Source organism: Zalophus californianus, chromosome 17 (assembly GCF_009762305.2).
Source record: "Zalophus californianus isolate mZalCal1 chromosome 17, mZalCal1.pri.v2, whole genome shotgun sequence".
NCBI lineage: Eukaryota > Metazoa > Chordata > Mammalia > Carnivora > Otariidae > Zalophus > Zalophus californianus.
Window position 1 is genome coordinate 50127226 of NC_045611.1, and position 19154 is coordinate 50146379.

The window sequence follows — 19154 nt, forward strand, 5'->3', positions numbered from 1 at the left end:
GGCGTCAGGGGAGCCGGGGTGGGGCCTGAGGTGCGGTGGGCAGGTGTGTGGAGGGAGGGGATCTGCTGCCCCCTCGTGGTGCCTTGGAGAACTGCAGCTCTCCCTGCTAAGCCTGGGAAGGAGTGACTCAGCTCCCCCAACCCATCCCCAAGACCCTACCCCTCACCCTGCAGAGCCCTTGGGATCTCAGAACTTCCAGAACTCCAGCCTGAACTCCTCCCTCTCTGCATCCTACCATCCCTGGGACTCCTTGGGCCCCATCTGCTGAGTAACAACAGTAATGTCATCCACTTATAAAGTTCTAATCTGTTCACACGCGGAGCTTTTACGTATACGGTCTCATTAATTTACTGCAGACTGAGGATGCTGCTATGATTTTTTCAGGGACAGGAAGCCATAGTGGTCAAGAGCCCAAGTTCCAGAGTTTGGAGGCACTTTGTTTCAAATCTCAGTCCTGCTGCTCACCAGCCATGTGACCTTCAGCCTGTGATTTTTTTTTTTTCTAATTCTTAGGCTCTCTGCTTCCTCGTGTGTAAGTGGGGCTGATAAAGATGGTCCAATCTCACAGGGTGGCAGAAAGGATAAAGGGCTCAGAGCCTGGCACAAAGGAAGCCTCTGTGAGTCCATGTAGCTGATGGTATCAACCAGTGATGTGCTGATAAATGTTTCACAACCAGCTCTCTGGGGGGTTGGGGGCAGGGAGCCTTGATCTGTGGCGTGTGCCAATTTCCATGGTGTAAATATTCCCACCATGACTAATTCAAGCTTGAATTCAGTGACGTCAAGCTACAGTGATGTCATTGAAAGAGTTTTGGGGGGAAGAGATGCACAGTAGCACGTTACACAGTTGTATGTCTATGAACGTACAATAGATGTAAGTAACCTCAGGATCACAGATAATAGTAAAGTGTAGTAAAATAATTAGGTTGTGATGAGTATTTATTACCTTTGTTTTCAGTATAATTGATTTAATTACATGTTTGCATAATTCAATTTTTTATAATGGCTGTTTAACAACGAGTTCCAAAATTCCTGCGACTTTAACAGTCAGCTCACTCGGGCTGACTCCAACACACCGCTGTTGGCATCACATCCCTATTTTAGAAAGGGAAACTGAGGCTCGAGAAGATGATCGGTCAGGCAGGGGCAGGGCAGGGACCCCATCCCTCCAAGGGCTGCGGGATTCTGGGGCCAGGGCGGGCTACGCAATGCCCCTAGTTCTTTCATCCCACTCTGGTCTAGAGGGCATGGGTGGTCCCCACAGTACTGGATGACCTCAGCGGAGCGCTTGCCTCTCTGCTTTCAATTTGCCCATCCCGACAGCAGCTGCACCCTGCAGGTGAATACTTACACAGGGCTCTTTGACACCTGCTTCAGCCCTGCCAGGAAGGCAACATGTCTGTCCTTCCCCCCACTTTATAGGTTGGGAAACTGAGGTCCGCCCTGAGTCACAGAGCTATAGGGAGAGTCCTCAGATCCCAGCTGGGGTGCACAGGAGAGGAACCGGCAGCTACGACCTTGGGCTCTGGAGTTTTCTGGGAGGTGGGAGGCAACCTGGCTAGAGATGGTGGTCAGGCTTCGGCAGTGGCTTTGCCTAGCACACTCTGCCCCCAGCACCCTTAGCCCTGCGCTCCCAAGAACTTCCTGGGCCCCTCGACCAAGAGAGAGGGTGGGCTGGGAGGCAGAAGGTGGACAGCGCAGTCGGCCTGGTTCTCGTCCCTGGGGGCTTCTCTGCTTCTGTCGCTGTCTCCATTCTCTTCCCAGGTCTCTGAGTCTCTGTCTCCCTTTGTCTCTTTTTGCCTCTCCCTCCGTGTCCGTGTGTGGGTCTCTCGGGCTCTGTCGCTCTCTGTGTCTCTGTTCTCTCTGAATCTCTTGACTCTTTGTGTGTGTCTCTTTTCCTGTGTTTTCTCCCTCTTTCTTTCTCTTATTGACGCTCCGATCTTTTGGCTCCCTTTACATCTCTTTGTGTGTCTGGGTTTCTCCTCCACCTCTGTCCCTCTCCCCTTGTGTCTCTTTGTCTCTCCCTGTCTCTCCGTCTCTCAGTATCTTTCTCTGCGTCTCTGGCCCTCTGCCCCGGCGTTTCTCCCCTTCTCTTCCGGTGAGTCTCTACACTCCTGCGAGAACACGCTCCCTACCGACGCGCCCCGACCTGCCCCCGCCCCCAGAGCCCCCGGCTAGCCCGGGCCTGCGCCTTTAAGGGCCGGCGGCAGAGGGCGGGGTCTCGGCGGCCCCGCCCTGCCCGCCCCTCCCCCTGACGTCCCTTCCTCCCCGGCCCCTCCACCGCCTCCCTCCGCCGCCGCCCGGGCCGGCTCCGCGCCCCCTCCCCGGCCCCCGCCCGCCCGCCCGCCCGCCTGCCCGCCGCCCCCATGGCGCCCCGGGCCCCCACTGCACGGGGACACTAGGACCCTCGGCGTCCCCTTCCCTTCCCCGCCCTGCCCCCCTCTCCCGCGGCGCGAACCCGGGTGTCCACGGCGCCCAGCTTTTGAGCTCGCGTCCCCAGGCCAGCGGGGGGGGAGGGGAAGAGAGGGGACCCCGGGACCCCCGCCCCCCCCCACCCGGCCGCCCAGTCCCCCGGGACCCGGAGAAAATGTCTTCGCGGACGGCGCTGGCCCCGGGCAACGATCGGAACTCGGACACGGTGAGTGGGGCCCGGCCCCTTGGGGAGCGCCGGTCGGGTTCAGCCGCCGAACCCCTCGTCCTGGTGTGCCCCTCGCCGCGCGAGCCCCTGCCTGCATTCCCCGGGCCCGGCCCAGCTTGCCACCTCCCGACCCCCGCCCGGACTTCCAGGCCTCTCGACCCTCCCCCACGCCAGCCCAGCCCGACCCCCGGGGGCGCCCCTCTCTCGGGACCCCTCTCTTGTCCGTCTGCAGACCGCTTCCGCTCGGGTCTCTTCCCTCCAGGAAGCCCCCTCCTCTGCCTTCCAGGAGCCCCTCCCTTCTCCGGCGTGTTCTTAAGCCCCTTCCCCTCCTGGCCGCCCGCATCCGACAACTCGCCCCCTCCCGGATTTGCAGGGCTCCTGACCCCAAGGCCCGGCCCTGGCCCTCTCCCAGGAAGGCCTGGCCCAGTGCTGCCTCTGGCTCCGGCCTTCCCCATCTGGATGTGGGTGCCGGGCTCCCCAGGAACCCCCCTCTTCTCATTCTCAGCCCTCCGCCCCTCTGGATCCTCCCAGATCCTGTGGGCACCCCCTCACAGGAAGCCGGTTTCTACCTTTTCCTGGGCCCAGGGCCCTTTCTAGCTTGTTCAAGGTCTCTCCACTCCCAGGCCTGGCCCCTATCGTCCAAGCAGCCCTGTACCTGGATTCCCAGTACCCCGGGTACCCCCCCGCCCCCGTACTCCCCGGGCCCTCTCTGGCCTTGGCCTCCAACTTCCAGGCCCCTAGCCTAGTCTGGGATTTCTAGGCCCTGGACTAGTCTGGCTCCAGGCCTCATCCTCCCTGTATCAACTCCGCAGCTTCAGGCAAGCCCCCTCCCCAAGCCCCCAACCCCTGGATCCCCTCCTAGGCCAGGAGCTTCCTCCCAGGACACCACCTCTTCCCCTCATCTCCAGGTCCCCATCCCTTCTGCCCCAGGGCCTCCCCCTTCCTTCCTGGGGGTCTGGCCTCCCAGGGAAACCCCCTCCTCAGCTTCGGAGGCCTCTCCCCGCTGACAAGGCTGGGCCCCAGATCCTCCTTCCAGAAGACTCCCAGACTCGAAGCCTGGGGTCTTGGCCTGGCTGTAAGCCTTCCTCTCTTGGGGTCTGTCTGCTGGAAACCTCCTCCCCAAGCTTCTAGGCCCTTTCGACATCCACAAGGCTCAGGCTTTCTTCTTCTGGGCTGCCCCTTGCCCAGCAAGCCCCTTCTCCAGGACTCACATGCTCCTGGACCTTTCTCTGCTTCCAAAGACTAGAAACTCCTAGAAACCCCCTCCGTTAACTTCTAGGAGTTTCCTTGGCTCCTCTGAGTTCTACTGCCCCATGGCGTTAATCCTTCCCATTATTCCCAGGCCCCCTGTCCCTATACCACAGCCCAGAACAATCCTGGGAGACCCCCCCCTTCCCATCTCCCCGGTTTCTGAATACTCTTGGCCCTTCCAAAGGGCCTCCTACCACCCCCAGCTGGGGTCTTTGTCCCTTTTCCCCTAGGCCTCTGCTAGGTCCCTGTACCCCGACCCAGCCACCCTCACTCCAGATCCCCCACCAGAGAGACTGATCTCCGCCCCTTCATCCTGCAAGACTCTCCTTCACAGAAACCCGCCCCCCCCCCCCCCCCCCCCCCCCCCCCGCCACCGCTGCAGCACACCTACAATAGGCCAGACTCTGATTTGGAGTCTCCGGTGAGATTCCCCACCCCTCCCCCAAGTCCCTCAGGAAGTGCCAGGGAGCCCACGGGCCCGGGTTCAAATGCTGGCTCTCTCTGCCAGCCGGTTGGCGCTGTGTCTTCAGACTACTCGTTCTTCCTTTCTGTACCTCAGTTTCCTGCTCTGGAAAGTGGGGATGATCACTTGAGTCCCTCAGAGGATGACTCGAGATGACACGGGGGAGGCCTGGTACATAGGACGCGCTCCACACTTGTCTGCTGCTCTTGTGACTATGGCTCTGAGTCAGACGGGCCATGCGTGCTCCACCTGGGGGCTGTCATCGGGTCGTGGCAGGAGCTCACGGATCCCCTCCGTGCTCCGAGCCTCAGTTTATCTCGATATAGGGTTGATGGTAGCACCTCCCTGTTAGGGATGCTTTAGGGAGCCAAGGAGACGATGTGAGTAAGATGCACTTCAAATCTAGTTTCTGTCCCTCCCTAGCTGTGTGACCTCAGGCAAGTGACGTCACTGCCGTGAGCCTCGGTGTCCTCATCTGTAAAATGGGGCTCATCCGAGCACTTCCTCCTCTTTCGTGGTCCAGACTTGTGCCTGGTGGGCATTTGAGGAGGGCCAGTCCCCTTCTCTCCTCTTGTCTCCTGTCTTCCCAACTAGTGTGTAAGTCCTGCTTGTCTGTCCTGCCTGGGGCTCACCTCTCCCTCTGGAACTGGAGGTCTCAGGCTCTTCCCCTGCCACCCGGTTACCATGACAACAGCCATGTGGGGTCATGCTCCCCCACCCCAAGTTCCAGCCCCCCCGCCCCGACACCACCGAACTCTCTGGAGGTTCCCTAGCAACAGGCCCCGTGTTGGGGCGCCAGTCGGGCGGGAGGGAGGGAGCCAGGCCAGCTGGTGGTGTGGGCCAATTTTAGCTCCCGCCCCCGGCCCCTGGGGGCTCTGTCACCCACTGCCCCAGCGGCCCCTTGCCGGGGTCCCTCTAGCATGCTGCTTTCAGTGGGGTGCCAGCCCACCCTCAGTTTGGCTCCCCTGGTGCCACCTGATGGGGATTCTTCTCCAAGACCTTATCTCAGTGGAGATCAGGGCCTTATCAGCCAGGATCTCCACCTCCCTGCCTGCCCTCCTTCCCCTGGGAGGAAACCTGCGGTTGTGAGCGGCTCAGTGGGATGTGGGAAAGCTCAGCATTCAGGAGGCACCAGGCCCGGGATCAAATCCCTGGCACTCTGCTTCTCAGCCCTGTGACCTTGGCCGAGGTGCTCACCCTGCCTCAGCCTTGGGGGTCCCTGTCTGGAGAGTGTGGATGGTAACTGGACCCAGGCGGGAGGCCCCGGGTGAGGGCACAGTGGGCAGCGGGCGTATGGTTAGGGGCTCAGCGGTGGTGGTGGTCCTTCTGCGCCTTGGGGGGGAGCTCTGTGACCTTGACATGGTACCTTCTGTCTCCAAGCCTCAGTTTCTCCTCTGGAGCATGAGGATGTCGGTTCCGCCCTCAGTGGGCTCCCGTGGGAATTAAATGGAGATGAGGTGCTTACTAGCCCGAGCCTTGGCCCCGTAGTAAAAGCAGCGTAATAAAAACATGTAGGAGTGTGAGTCAGCGTGATACGGTGATGGTGAGGGTCAGCAACTCTGGGCTAAACTCTGTCCTGCTCCGGGCCTCAGTTTCCCCACCTTAAGATGGGGATGATGACCGAATCGGACAGTAGCCATGCGGATTCCCTGTTGCCTACCTGGCCTTTCTCCCCCTCAGCAACCTTTGTCCCCGCGCTTTCCACCCCCGCCCCGGGAAGCGGGGAGGGCGGCGCGGGGTCTGAGCAGAGCCGCCTCTGCTGGGGCCTCTGGCTCCCTGCGCAGCCTGCACCCTGGGCCCCAGCGCTGAAAGGGAGGCACAGCCCCTGGGGCTCACAGTCAGGAGCAGGCAGTGACCTACGGGGGAGAGGCCCAGGAGAGACAGGACGGCAGGAACAGAACGTCGGGGCCAGATCGGAGCGCGGGTGTGGGAGACAGCGGTTCCCAGGGTGGTGGGCGGGCCATGAAGGGGAGGCAACAGTGTTTCCACGTGAGGAAGGTAACCGAGTGGGGCTGGAAGGTCAGGGCAGAATGAAAGAGTGTTGGTTACAGTGTTTGGAGTCGAATTTGGGGCAAGAAGAATTGGGAGAAAAGGTTAGGGGCAGTAAGCTGGGAATAAAATGCTGCTCTTGGGGTTCAGAGTAGAATCGGGGGGCGGGGGGGGCCGGCGGATGGGGAGGTGATGGGTGATCCGGGCAGTCGAGAGCAGCAAGAGAGACCTGGGGTGGAGTTGAACCCAGATTGAGGACACAGATTGGGATTGAGGGCCACAGCATTTAGAGTAAAATACTGTGGTCCCAGCACCTGGAAAAGGAAGTTGGGCGTAGAGTGAATGTCGGGATTTGGGGGTGGGGGAGGAGCCTGATGTCTGGGACCCCAGATGCTGCAGAGTTGGGGGGCCCCAGCGTTTTTGTTCTTGGAGGCGTCTTCTTGTGGCAAGAGATGGGGACCCCCAAAGGCAGTGTGCTTCTCTCTGGCCTGCATTTGAGAAGGACCATGGAAGGGGCCGGTGGCCGTGGCTGGAGCCAACCACCCCAACCCACGGGAGCCACCGAAGGCGGGATCGGATGGGCACTGCCCACCACTCACGCGCTGTCCCCCCGTCCAGCATGGCACCTTGGGCAGTGGCCGCTCCTCGGATAAGGGACCATCCTGGTCCAGCCGCTCTCTGGGTGCCCGCTGCCGAAACTCCATCGCCTCCTGTCCCGAGGAGCAGCCCCACGTGGGCAACTACCGCCTGCTGAGAACCATTGGGAAGGGCAACTTTGCCAAAGTCAAGCTGGCCCGGCACATCCTCACCGGCCGGGAGGTGAGTGGGGGGATGGGCGGGGTGCGGGGCCCGGTCCTGCGGCACCAGCACTGTGGGAGGTGGGGCGAAGTCAGACTTGGCCCTCGCTTTGCTTCGTGACCTCAGGTTAAGTCCCTGACTCTCTCCGGGACAGGTCAGGACATCTCAGATTTGTCCAGAAGAATCCAAGTAGAATTGGGCTACCGTGGGAATTAAATGTAGATGAGGTCCTTATTAGCCCAGGACTTGGCCCGTGGTAAAGGCTATTTAATAAAAAACCATGTGGGTGGGGTGCCTGGCTGGCCCAGTCAGTAGAGCATGTGCCTCTTTTTTTTTTTTTTTTTTTTAAGATTTTGTTTATTTATTTGACAGAGAGAGACGCAGCCAGAGAGGGAACACAGGCAGGGAGAGTGGGAGAGGGAGAAGCAGGCTTCCCGCTGAGCAGGGAGCCCGATGCGGGGCTCGATCCCAGGACCCCGGGATTATGACCTGACCCGAAGGCAGACGCTTAACGACTGAGCCACCCAGGTGCCCTAGAACATGTGCCTCTTGATCTCCAAGTCATGAGTTCAAGCCCCACGTTTGGGCCTAGAGCTTAAAAAAAAAAAAAAAAAAAATGACGGAGTATGAGGTGATGGTGAAGGACATCAGCTCTAGAATAAACTGTGTTCACCTCTGGGCCTCAGTTTCCCCACCTTAAAACAAGGATGATGGCGCATTAATGGCCAGTGCTCATTAAATATCAGTCATCGTCCCTGGAATCGTCGGGAACTCTCAGATCGCAGGCAGAGCCGTGTGTTGTGTTTCTAAGAATTCACACGGCTTTTGTGTCTAAACCCAGACCACCTCCCTGTTGCAGTGGTGGGCTTTGGTTCCGTCAAATCTTGCAGTGATCTTCATGGGACCACATAAGAACTCATTGGAGTTCTCAATTCCCCACAGTCCCATTCTCCTTGCCCCCAGAGTAGGGCAACATTACTGCGCCCACACAGACCTGACCTTATAACCTAGATACGAAGCCTCTCACTCACGCCAGAGGTGGGGGGACTCCTCTGTTCCCCTTTAATTTTATTTTTTTTAAGATTTTATTTATTTATTTGAGAGGAGAGAATGAGAGATAGAGAGCACAAGAGGGAAGAGGGTCAGAGGGAGAAGCAGACTCCCTGCCGAGCAGGGAGCCCGATGTGGGACTCGATCCTGGGACTCCAGGATCATGACCTGAGCCGAAGGCAGTCGCTTAACCAACTGAGCCACCCAGGCGCCCCCCCCCCCCTTTAATTTTAAAGGACGTGGCTGGAGTGATTTCCACTGCCTTGGATGAACTCTCTCCTGCCCGCACGCCATCCACACCAGACGCAGAAAAGATACCAGGCTTCTATGGTTTTATGGGCATGTTCTACCAAACATTCTGATTTTATGCCCATCCTTCCAGAGATTAACGAAAGAGGTTCCACTGTCCAGCTGATTGGAAGTGCTAGCTGAACGATGACCAAGACGTCAGAACGAGATACAAATGCTGTTATGGGCTGGCCTTACATGTGAACATAGATCCAAAAATCTCAAACAGAATATTAGCAAAGAGACCCGCTGTATCAGTTAAAGAAAGCCATGTGATGACAGAGCTGGGTTCATCCCAGGAATGCACAGTTCTTTTCAAATTGACAATTTATTCATGTACTTCACCACATTCCCAGATTCAAGGAGGGAAACCATATGATCGTCTCAATACTGGCATGAAAAGTGCTTGACAAAATTAAAAACCTGTTCGTGAGGATATGAGAAAAGCTAATAGACCCTCTCCTGCACAAAGAATACGTCGTTCCCCTTGTGTGGATTTTGAACCTGATTCCAGGGGCTTCCTAGAGGATCAGCTTCTAAGGAAACAGGGCCTCCCAGGGGAAGGATTCTGTAATCCAGGGGATCTGGGGGTGGCCCCAAAACCCTTTGGGAAAACTATAGACCTAGAGCTGAGTTAAGACTTTTAAAGGCCCATCACTACTGAAAAAGTTATGGGGCTCTGCCCCAAAGTGCCATTCAAAATAAAAACTTAACCCCACTGCAGGATGCATATAAGGAGAGTTCATTAACTTTCCGATTCTTCCCCCATGGTCACTGCTCAAAGCTTTTTTGAAACTAGGGGTCCCTGGCTGGTTCACTTGGAAGAGGATGCAGCTCTTATCTTAGGGTCGTGAGTTCGAGCCCCACGTTGGGTATAGAGATTACTTTAAAAAATTTAAAAAATAAATAAACTGTACATATTTTCTTCAGTTTTAGATGTTTAAGAGGTAAACTTGATCAGGCTGCATGAGTTCAAACCCCAGCCCACAAACTTACTAGCCATGTTACTTTGGCCAACTGCCTGAACAGTTCTGTGCCTCCGTTTCCCAGTTTGTAAAATGGGGATAATTCTAACACTCATGCTGTGAGGATTGAAAGAGTTCTCGTTTGTAAAGCACACGGACTGAGGCCCGGTGACTCCTCAGGAAATGTTAGCTACAGTTATTTATTGTTTCACAATTCATGCATGCAAGACAAAGAAGACATGCTGGGTGAATGGTCTGAGATGCCCTCACAGAGGGGCCCTCAAAAGGTCTCACTCGCACACGCATTCACACAGGCCGCTGAGCAGTCCCACCCAGGCCCCGCTGTGGAATAGGGGATATTTCCCTGTAGAAGTCAGGGAGCACTGGACACAGTGGCTTGTGCAAAGGTCCTGAGGCCCAGATCTCCCATCCACCAGGAACGGCCCTGATTGAGGGCTTCCTGTGAGGGGGCAAAGGAAGGACACTCCTGGGTGATCTGGGTTGGGAGGGCCTTTCCCAACTCGAGCCCTTGGCACCTTGATCTTTTACCCGTTCCTTCCACCTCCAGGTCGCCATCAAGATCATTGACAAAACCCAGTTGAACCCCAGCAGCCTGCAGAAAGTGAGGCCTAGGGAGAGGGAGCGGGGTGGGGATAAGGTTGGGAAAGAGGGTCATCGAAACCGCCGACCCTCATCTTTCTCTTTCTTCTCTTCTGGCCATGCCCAGCTGTTCCGGGAGGTCCGCATCATGAAGGGCCTAAACCATCCCAACATCGGTGAGGAGGGGAAGAGTGTGGGATCAGAGACTACCAACCGGGGCACTTGGCAGAGGAGAGAGTTGGGGGACAGAAGAATTGGCAGTTTTCACAGTTAGACCTGTTTTCTCTTAGCAGTGTCACTGCTCACTGGCTGTGTGACCTTGGGCAAGTCACTTAACCTCTCTGAGCTTCAGTTTGCTCCTCTGGAGTGGGGTTTATAAGAGGGCCTACTTCAAGGTCATTGTGGGGTTTGGATAAGACTGAGCATTCGAAACACTCCATTCAGAACTAAGCTGGGGGACCTGGTCTGATTACCATCAGCAGCAGTGAGCACTGTCCTTGTCATTGTGAGGCAGAGGGGAGACAGGATTTAGCCTGGCCTGGATGTGGCCACAATATTTATTCATCCACGTGTTTGTTCACTCAAGAAGTGTTTATTGAGTGGCTGCTTTATGCCAGGGGACATCTGGCATAAGCAGGAAAGAAAGCAGGCACAAGTCTCGGCCTCATAGAGCCGACTTTCTTGTGAGAGAGAAAGTAGGAGAGGTGGTGAAGTAGGGCTGAGGAGTTTGGGAAATCTTGCCATCAGTAGGGAGCCATGGAGTGTTCTTGAGTAAGGGGTGTTCTGGTCAGCACATGCGTAGTTACAGAGTGTGGGCGGAGCTGGGGGGTTCTCTTCCCAAATAACCCTGCTCCCCCCGGGTCCTTGCAGTGAAGCTCTTCGAGGTGATCGAGACGGAGAAGACGCTGTACCTGGTGATGGAATACGCAAGTGCCGGTGAGGCGTCCCTCCCCGCCCTGCCCCCTGCGCCCCCCACGCCCCTCGCTGACCCCGCTTGGCCTCTGCCCTGCAGGAGAAGTGTTTGACTACCTCGTGTCCCACGGCCGCATGAAGGAGAAGGAAGCTCGAGCCAAGTTCCGACAGGTGGGGGCGGTCAAGGCTGTGGGCAGGGCTGAGAGTGGCGCCCCGTCCCTGGGCAGGAGGGGGTCTGGGGGCGTAAGTCCAGGTGTCCGCAAGCCTGCAGACGCCCAGGTGTGAGGATGCCCTGATGCAGGTGTGCGGGTGTCAGACGTGTGGGTGCGAGGGTGGGCCCAGTGTGTAGGAGCGTGGCTAACAGGTGCCAGGATCCCGAAGCCTGTGAGCGGGACAGTGCAGATGAGGTGTGGGGGAAATAGGTATTTGGGTGCTCAGATATGAAGGGTGTAGGTGTGCGGGTTCAGGTGTATGCGTGAGGGGGTCCAGGTATCTGGCTAAGGGGTGCGTGTCTAACGGGGGAAGGGATTTGAGCCAGGGTGTTGGTCCACGACTGTCCAGATGCCCTGATGGGGCTATACTGGGTGTATTGGGGCAGAGTGTCTGTCTACGGGTATGCAGTGTTCTTATGTGTGTTTCCAGATGGGAAAGTCGGGGGGGGGGGGACTAGTTGTGATGTCCTGGTTCCGAGGCCCCTGCCGGGAGGGTGTCCAGGGGTCTGAGGGTGTCCAGGTGTCCGAGTGGGGATGTGGGTCCGTGCAGGGCCCGTGGCATTTCCCGCAGTGATTGAATCGGAGCATGAGGCCCCGGCATCCTGGCCTACGCCTAAAGCGAGGAGGCCTGGGGCTCTGGGTCTTGGTTGTGAGTAGCTTCATGGGGTTGGAGAGAGGCCGAGCGGTTTGGGGCCACGGGTCACTGACCTTCTCTTCCCTCCACTCCAGATTGTATCGGCTGTGCACTACTGTCACCAGAAAAACATTGTACACAGGGACCTGAAGGTGAGCCCCCACCCCACGGCAAGCTCCCCACCTCAGCCCGCACTTGTCCCCAGTCCCGCCTCCAGGCCCCCTGCGGGTCCCCTGTAGCCTCCACATTCCCTCGCTCTTCTCCCTGTCCTTCTCCCTCAGCATCCAGGGGCCCTTGACTCTTTCCCAAGCTTCTGTGGCAGAGGAAGGCCAGCAGATGGGGGAGCAGGTAGGGAGGTTGGGGCAGGAGGAGAGAACAAAGGAAAAGAAACAAAACGTCCGAGTTTGCACCACACGATTACGATTATGTGTGTGCTGAACGAGGACTCGACACTCGCAGAGCCCCTGGAGCCCTGGCATCTCTCAGACTTTAGGACATTCAGGAACCTTCGAGAACTGAGGCGTTAGAGCCCCAGAGTCACATGGCCTCTGGGCCTTAGAATCGCAGGCATCTCCGAACTTGAGAAGGACCTTTGAGAGAGAGAGAGAGAGAGAGAGCGCGAGCCCCTGAGGCCACTCCAGGCAGGGAAGGGACTCAGCCAGCCTGGACACCACCACCCCCCCCCGCCGCCCGCTCCACACCTCCCACCCTGAGAACCACACATCTCTGGGCTTCTCGACCCAGACCGGAGAGAGAAATGTTTGTCCTGCTCAGTCGAGTTGTCTTGACTCTGTTTCTGGAACACCTCCTGTGTGCTAGGCGCCGTGCCTTAAGGAAGGTCTTCTCAAGGTATCAGTAGTGAAGGACCAGGTTTGTTTTAATATTTTCAAGTCCCAATCTGCTGTGACAAATACTTTTGTGAAGTACAATAAAAATGAAGTGGGTAAAAAAAAAAAAAGGATGTCCAAAATACAAGACCAGTTTTTTAAAACTATCATTACATTAAAAAAAAAAACCAAATCATAAAAATCGACTGTCAAATTGCTCTAGAAGTTTCTAGACACACGCCCTGTCTGTACCCACCCTCTGAGAAAGCCCCTTGAGGTTTGGGAGTTTGCCATCACCTGGAGGAGGCACGCCCCCTGGTGGAGAGTCCTGGAAGTGGCTGAAAGAGATTTGGGGGATCTGATTAGTGCCCCCCGGTGGGGGTGGGGGCCAACCTGACCTGAGGGAGCCACCCAGGCACGGGGTTGTGGCTGGGTGGCGGAGCTTCAAACACTAGGAAGGGAAGTGTCACCCCTGAGCAAGGTTGAGATGCCATTACGTTGAGGTGTGTCTTTATGGGTTCTCTGCCCCTGTTGGGTTGGAGGTGGGGAAGGGAGGTAGGGAGACCATGAGGAAGCTGGACGTGCAGGTGGCCTGGCCGGAGAAGGGCCGTGGCTGGGACCAGCCAGACGTGGAACACTTTGAAGGGTTATGTGTATCCAAATTTACAAGAGGTAGGAAGCTGGAGGCTCATTCCACGCTCAAGCCATAGTGAGGTCAGGCCTCTTTTGGAGTCTTGCTGTGGGCACGAGGTGGTCTCCCTAAGGCTCAGTTTCCTTGCTCGCAAAATGGCATTTATAAGAACGCGTGCCACCAAAGGTAGACAGAACCTTGATTTTTTTTTTCATTTTTATGAGTCTTGAGCAGTCAGTGCTCATGTTGGTTTTTTTTCCCTGCTGGGTAAACTGAGGCTCAAAAAGGGGCAAGAGATTGCCTGAGGACCCCCAGCTCTGCATATCTCATGGTATAATAATGGCTAATGTCATATAGTGCTTACTGGGTACAAAAGATTGTTCTAGACCTTTTAGGATTCACTTAATGCTCAGACAGCCCTGCGAGGTAGAAGCTATGATTATCCTCCTTCTTTGAATGAGGAACCCGAGGCCCAGACAGATAAAGTCACTGCCCAAGGTCACACAGGGGGTAGGGGACTGGGTCACAGTCAGTACTGGGTTGGGGGGGGGGGGCGGCTCCAGAGCCCGAGCTGCCGTCCGCCACACACATCCACCTTCTACCCACTCCCAGGCCGAGAACCTCTTGCTGGATGCCGAGGCCAACATCAAGATCGCCGACTTTGGCTTCAGCAACGAGTTTACGCTGGGCTCAAAGTTGGACACATTCTGTGGGAGCCCCCCGTACGCCGCCCCAGAGCTGTTCCAGGGCAAGAAGTACGACGGGCCGGAGGTGGACATCTGGAGCCTCGGCGTCATCCTGTACACCCTCGTCAGTGGCTCCCTGCCCTTCGATGGGCACAACCTCAAGGTGCTGGGCGGGGCCGGCAGTGGAGGTCTTCATCTCCTGGGAGGGTCTCCCCGTCCCCCTACAGTTGGGCCCCCAGCCCCTCCCCACACACCTGCTCTGTAGAGGGCCAGAGGGGTGGCGGGGCTGGCCGGGTCAGGTTCTGATTTAGGTTTTACAGATACGGTGTGAACAAAAGAGACAAAAATCTCTGCCCTCCAGCGTGCTGGCCCTTGAGAGCCCGCTAAGTGGGAAGAGCCAATCACAAAGGCCACCTGTTGTGTGATGCCATTTCTACGAAATGTCCAGAACGAGCAAATCCAGAGACAGGAAGCAAATGAGTCGTTGCCCCCAGGCTGGGGGAGTTGGAGAACAGGCTTTCTCTGGAGGGATGGAAACATTCTAGAACTACCCGGTGATGGCCACATAACTCTATGGTACCATAACATACTCACAACCTTTGAATCGGGCACTCCAAACGGAAAAATCCCTGCCCTCACGGGGAAGACCAGAGCAGGTGATGTGGGTGGGTTGGAGCGGGGGGAGTCTCTGCGTGGAGCTCTGTGCTGGGGACTGGGGACTGGCCTGGTCTTTGAAAACAAAATAAATAAGCAAAACGTACGTCATGTCAGAATCTGGCCAGTGCTGGGGGGTGGGGGTGGGGACGGAGAACTACCTTCCGGAAGGCGCTCCGGTAGCGAGCGTGGGGGCACGTTGGCCCCGTCGGTCTGTCCGGGCGCATCATTCCTGATGGAATGTTTGGGGGTTAGTGGCAGGCACCACATCCCTCTGTCCCTGAAGGGGACACACAGCAGGTACCTCCTGAGACGGGGTTATTTTCCTGTCTGCAGCCACACTCGGGGAGAACCATGGTGGTGCAGTCAGTCCTAGCCATGCTCCGATGTCCTCAGCTGTCCTGAGACTGTCCCTGTAGCTCTTTCTCTCCCGCTCCACTGTTTATTCAGGCTTCTGAGTTGCCCACAGTTGACTGGTGTCTTAAAAGCCTCCTTTCATCTCGAGCAGTTCCTCTGTCTTTCATGGCGTGGCTTTGTGGAGCTTTGTGGCACTCGGGCCACTTGTGCTGCAGGGCCCCCCCCTCAGTTTGGGGTGAGCGGCGTTTCCTCACGATGGGGTTCCAGTGGTGCGAGCAGGAACGCTCAGTCCTCTCGAGGTGGCCCATGAGCTAGGAGCACTCAGGAGGTCAGGGAAGTCGCTGCCGAAGACAGTCCACAAGAGCAGGGACCTGAGTGATGAGGAGGAGGGAGCCCCCCAAGTGGCCAACCCCTCTAAGCCTCAGGCTCCCGCTCTGTTCCACATCTCTAAGGTAACCAGTCTTGTAGCCGCGATTGGAGGGCTCGCTGAGATCAGGTGTGCAAAGCGCTCACGATCACAGGATAATCTGAACCCCAAGCATGAAGCCAAGAGACCTTTTCTGAGGGCAAGGCCAGCGTCTCACCTGCCCCAGGCCCTTGTTGCCTCCTGCTGTCCTGGTTCCCCCACCAGGCCCCCCGAAACCTTTCCGGGCAAAGGAGACAGGCAGCTAGCTGGGGGCGGGTCCCCACTCTGTCATTTCCTTGCGAAGCAACCTGGGACATACCCCCGTTTCTGAACCTGTTTCCCCACCTGTAAGATGGGGAGGTGAAGAGTATTCACTGAGGGCCCAACTGGGTGTCTGAAGCCCTCCCCCAGGGACCTGGCATCTGGCCAGGGCGTTAGACTCGGGAGCTGCACCGTTGAGGGTGTTGATGGCCCGGTGGCTACTTCTCACCATCTTTGAGGTGAGAAGTGTGGTGCGGTGGTTACACAGCATGGGCTCCGGAGCCAGACTGCCTGGGGTTCAGCACCGGCCCTGCCATTTTCTGGCCGCAGGCTCCTCCTGCAAGTGACTTACCCTCTCTAGGCCTCAGTCTCCTTGTCTGAAAAATGGGCATCATAGTCCTGCTTCACAGCTTTGTTGTGAGCACAGATGGGCCCTGCATAAAGCACTTAGAACACTGCCCAGCCTCGGGGTAAGTGCTCTGCTCTGAAAGTGATACTCAGTATTATTAAATATTCACGACCCTTCGGGGTTGCGCGGATCTGCAGACCCAGGAGGCTCCCAGGCGCATGCCTCTTCCAGCCCTTTGAGGAGAATGCGGGGAGGAGGGCTCCCAGGCCAGTCCCCAGCACAGAGCTCCATGCAGAGACTCCCCCCGCCCCAACCCGCCCACATCACCTGTGTCCCTCCATTTCCTGAGGATGGAAGGGGCTCTCCCTGGTCCGCCATGGCGTGGCGCATGGGATTTATTTTCTGTCTTCATAGGGCCCCTCCTAAAAGGCCCTTTACCAAAAAACAGGTCTGCGTGTAAATCAGTTCTCATTCTTTGGGACTACCAGGGGGGTCTCATAGTTCTCTGGAAAGACAGGCATGCCTAGGGGAGGGGGGACCTGAGGGGTGGGAGGCGGGTGGGCAGGATCCCGCCCCCCACCCCCACTCTTCACCCTTCATAGGCCTCATATTGAAGTAGCACTTGCCCTGGGCCAGACATGTGCTGGGCATTTTACTTAAACTCACTCACACCCTGGCCTGGCAAGTGGGTGCTGGGAGCCCTGGGTGCAGAGAAGGAGACTGAGGCCCCGGATGCTGACTCGTGTCTGACCCGGCTTGTAGAATGCGCTTTCTCTGTGAGATTTCCTCGGAATGAAGTCGTATACAGGGCTCCCATTTTAGAGATGGGGAATTGTGGTGAGGAGCGGGGGGGGGGGGGGGAGGTTTGCCACCTGTGGCTTCTGTGAGGGGATTGGGAGAAAGATGTGCGTGCGCACGCACATGCGTGCGTGTGAGTGAGTGAGGGGTCCACCCCACGGGGAGGTGGGGTGGACCCCTCCCCCAGTAACCCCGTCCCCCCAGGAGCTGCGGGAGAGAGTCCTCAGAGGGAAGTACCGGGTCCCTTTCTACATGTCAACAGACTGTGAGAGCATCCTGCGGAGATTTTTGGTGCTGAACCCAGCTAAACGCTGTACTCTCGAGGTAAGCCCCAGCCCCGCACCCCTCCCATTTCAACCTTTGTGCTCTCACTTCTCCTCTCCTGTGTCCATCTGCTTAAGATGGTGGCTGGGAGGGGGAGGGGAGCCAGGCAGCCCAGGAAAAGACTCCCGGGCCCGTCTCAACGCCACCCCCCAAACAGCTTCGCCCACTCCCCGCCATGCCAGTAATTAGCTAATGAGCTCCTAGGCTGATTATAGGGTGCTGGGGGACCCAGATGATGCGGAGGAAGGAGGTGACATCGGGAGGGATGCTGAGGGTGCGGGTGAGGAGGTGCTAGCTGTCAGGAAGCCTTCGATTCTGAGGTGTTAGATCTTGGCGGCGGGGGGGGCGGGCAGGGCAGGTGGCCCTACCTGGGGGCCTGCCTGGGCAGTGGGGAGCTGTATTTTTCCCCAGTTTTTCTGACCTCTGTCTTCCACTTTCCCTCTCCTACCCCCGACTCCTGCAGCAAATCATGAAAGACAAATGGATCAACATCGGCTATGAGGGTGAGGAGTTGAAGCCATACACAGAGCCCGAGGAGGACTTCGGGGACACCAAGCGAATCGGTGAGGGTCAGGGAGAGCAGGTGCCCCAGCTCCTCAGAGCTATGGGCCACGGAGCCAGGGGTGGGAGCTTCCCAGCAGCTGCCCCTCGGGTCAGCGCATGAGCGAAGTTTGCAAGGCGATTAGGGAGAGCAGAGGAGTCTAGGCTCCCATCCCTGTGAAACTCCTTTCTAGCTGTGTGACCCTGGGCAAGTGGCTTCTTCTCTCGGTGCTTCTATTTCCTCATCTGTAAAACAGGACAATCGTAGAAACTATCATAGGGTTGTTGTGAATATATTAAATGAGTTAATCTATGTAAAGTACTTAGTTTGTGACTGTTAAGACACAAAAAGAAATTACGGATCACGTCTAGAAGTATTTGGGCACAAGTCATCGGTAACCCGCATGTTTGGGGAAAACCCCCATGTGGGCATGTGCCTCACCCACCAACCCTTTGATCCCAGATCCTCACTCCAGCCTGGAGCCCTTGAACTCTTGATCCCTAAGGCATTAGCCCTGAAAGAGTCCCTTAGGAACTGTCCAGTAACCCTCAAGGCCGCCATCAGAGTTGGCTGCATTAATCAGAATTTTTGTGGTTGTACAGAAGACAAAACCCAAGCCTTTCTAGCTTAAGCCAATAAGAATAATAATAGGCTGAACCATTTGAAACTGCCATTTTTATAGGTCAAAAATTGTTAACATCAGCAATTTTATGTGGTTATAACCTAATCGTGGTAACTGATTCATTCGCATAGCTAAAAAGGCCAGGGTATGGTGGCCTTCAGGCACGGCTGGATTCAGGTGCTCAGAGACAGTCGTTGGTGTGGCTTTTTTCCCCAGGAAGCCCTGGCCACAGGAACAAGCTGGCAATAGCATATCGTAGCACCTGGATACCCCCTCGAGAACAGGAGCCGCTTTCCTGAATGTGCCAATAGAAGCTCTAGACTAGTGCCCATTGGCTACCCCTGAACCAGTCAGTTTGGCTTTGGGGACGGAATGCTCTGATTGGCCAGTGCCAGGTCATGTGCCCACCCTGAACCAATCAACGTGATTTTGGGTCTGGAGCATTCTGAATGGCCAGACCTGGGTCATCTGCCTGCCCTGAGCCAATCAGTGTGGCCTTGGGGGTGGAAGACTCTGGTCAGACCTGGGTTATGTACCTGCCCTTGGGGCTTGGCGCAGGCAGGAATCTGCCAGGTGATGTGAGCAGGAAAGAAATGTTCTTCCAAGGAAATCAGGGTGCTGCTGGCAGAAGGGGGAACGGGTCCTGAGCAGGCCAAAGAGCAGGCGTTGCTATGTGATGCAGAAACGAGTGGAAGGGAAGGGTCTGGGGAGATTGAACCTCCTCTCCATCCCCCTCTCCCAGAGGTGATGGTGGGTATGGGCTACACGCGGGAAGAAATCAAAGAGGCCTTGACCAGCCAGAAGTACAACGAAGTGACCGCCACCTACCTCCTGCTGGGCAGGAAGACTGAGGTCAGAAGGCGCCAGGGGCATTTGGGATGCGCGATGCCCGGGGTGG

The 19154-nt window shown here is 56.8% G+C and overlaps 1 protein-coding gene across 4 annotated transcripts in view; it reads left to right on the forward strand.

Moving 5' to 3' along the window:
- The window catches only part of MARK4 (microtubule affinity regulating kinase 4), a 38223-nt gene that overhangs the window by 7106 nt on the left and 11963 nt on the right, over positions 1-19154 (forward strand). For 2 of the 4 annotated variants that reach the window (XM_027617382.2, XM_027617381.2), the window contains exons 2-11: positions 6960-7160; positions 10011-10064; positions 10170-10218; positions 10913-10978; positions 11055-11125; positions 11896-11952; positions 13871-14107; positions 16974-17093; positions 17557-17656; positions 18999-19108. In XM_027617382.2, the coding sequence (XP_027473183.1) occupies positions 10191-10218; positions 10913-10978; positions 11055-11125; positions 11896-11952; positions 13871-14107; positions 16974-17093; positions 17557-17656; positions 18999-19108 (789 nt within the window). In that variant the 5' untranslated portion in view covers positions 6960-7160; positions 10011-10064; positions 10170-10190. Of the gene's footprint in view, positions 1-2339; positions 2639-6959; positions 7161-10010; positions 10065-10169; positions 10219-10912; positions 10979-11054; positions 11126-11895; positions 11953-13870; positions 14108-16973; positions 17094-17556; positions 17657-18998; positions 19109-19154 lie in introns of those variants that run through there. The other 2 variants (XM_027617379.2, XM_027617380.2) reach the window with 2 other exon arrangements.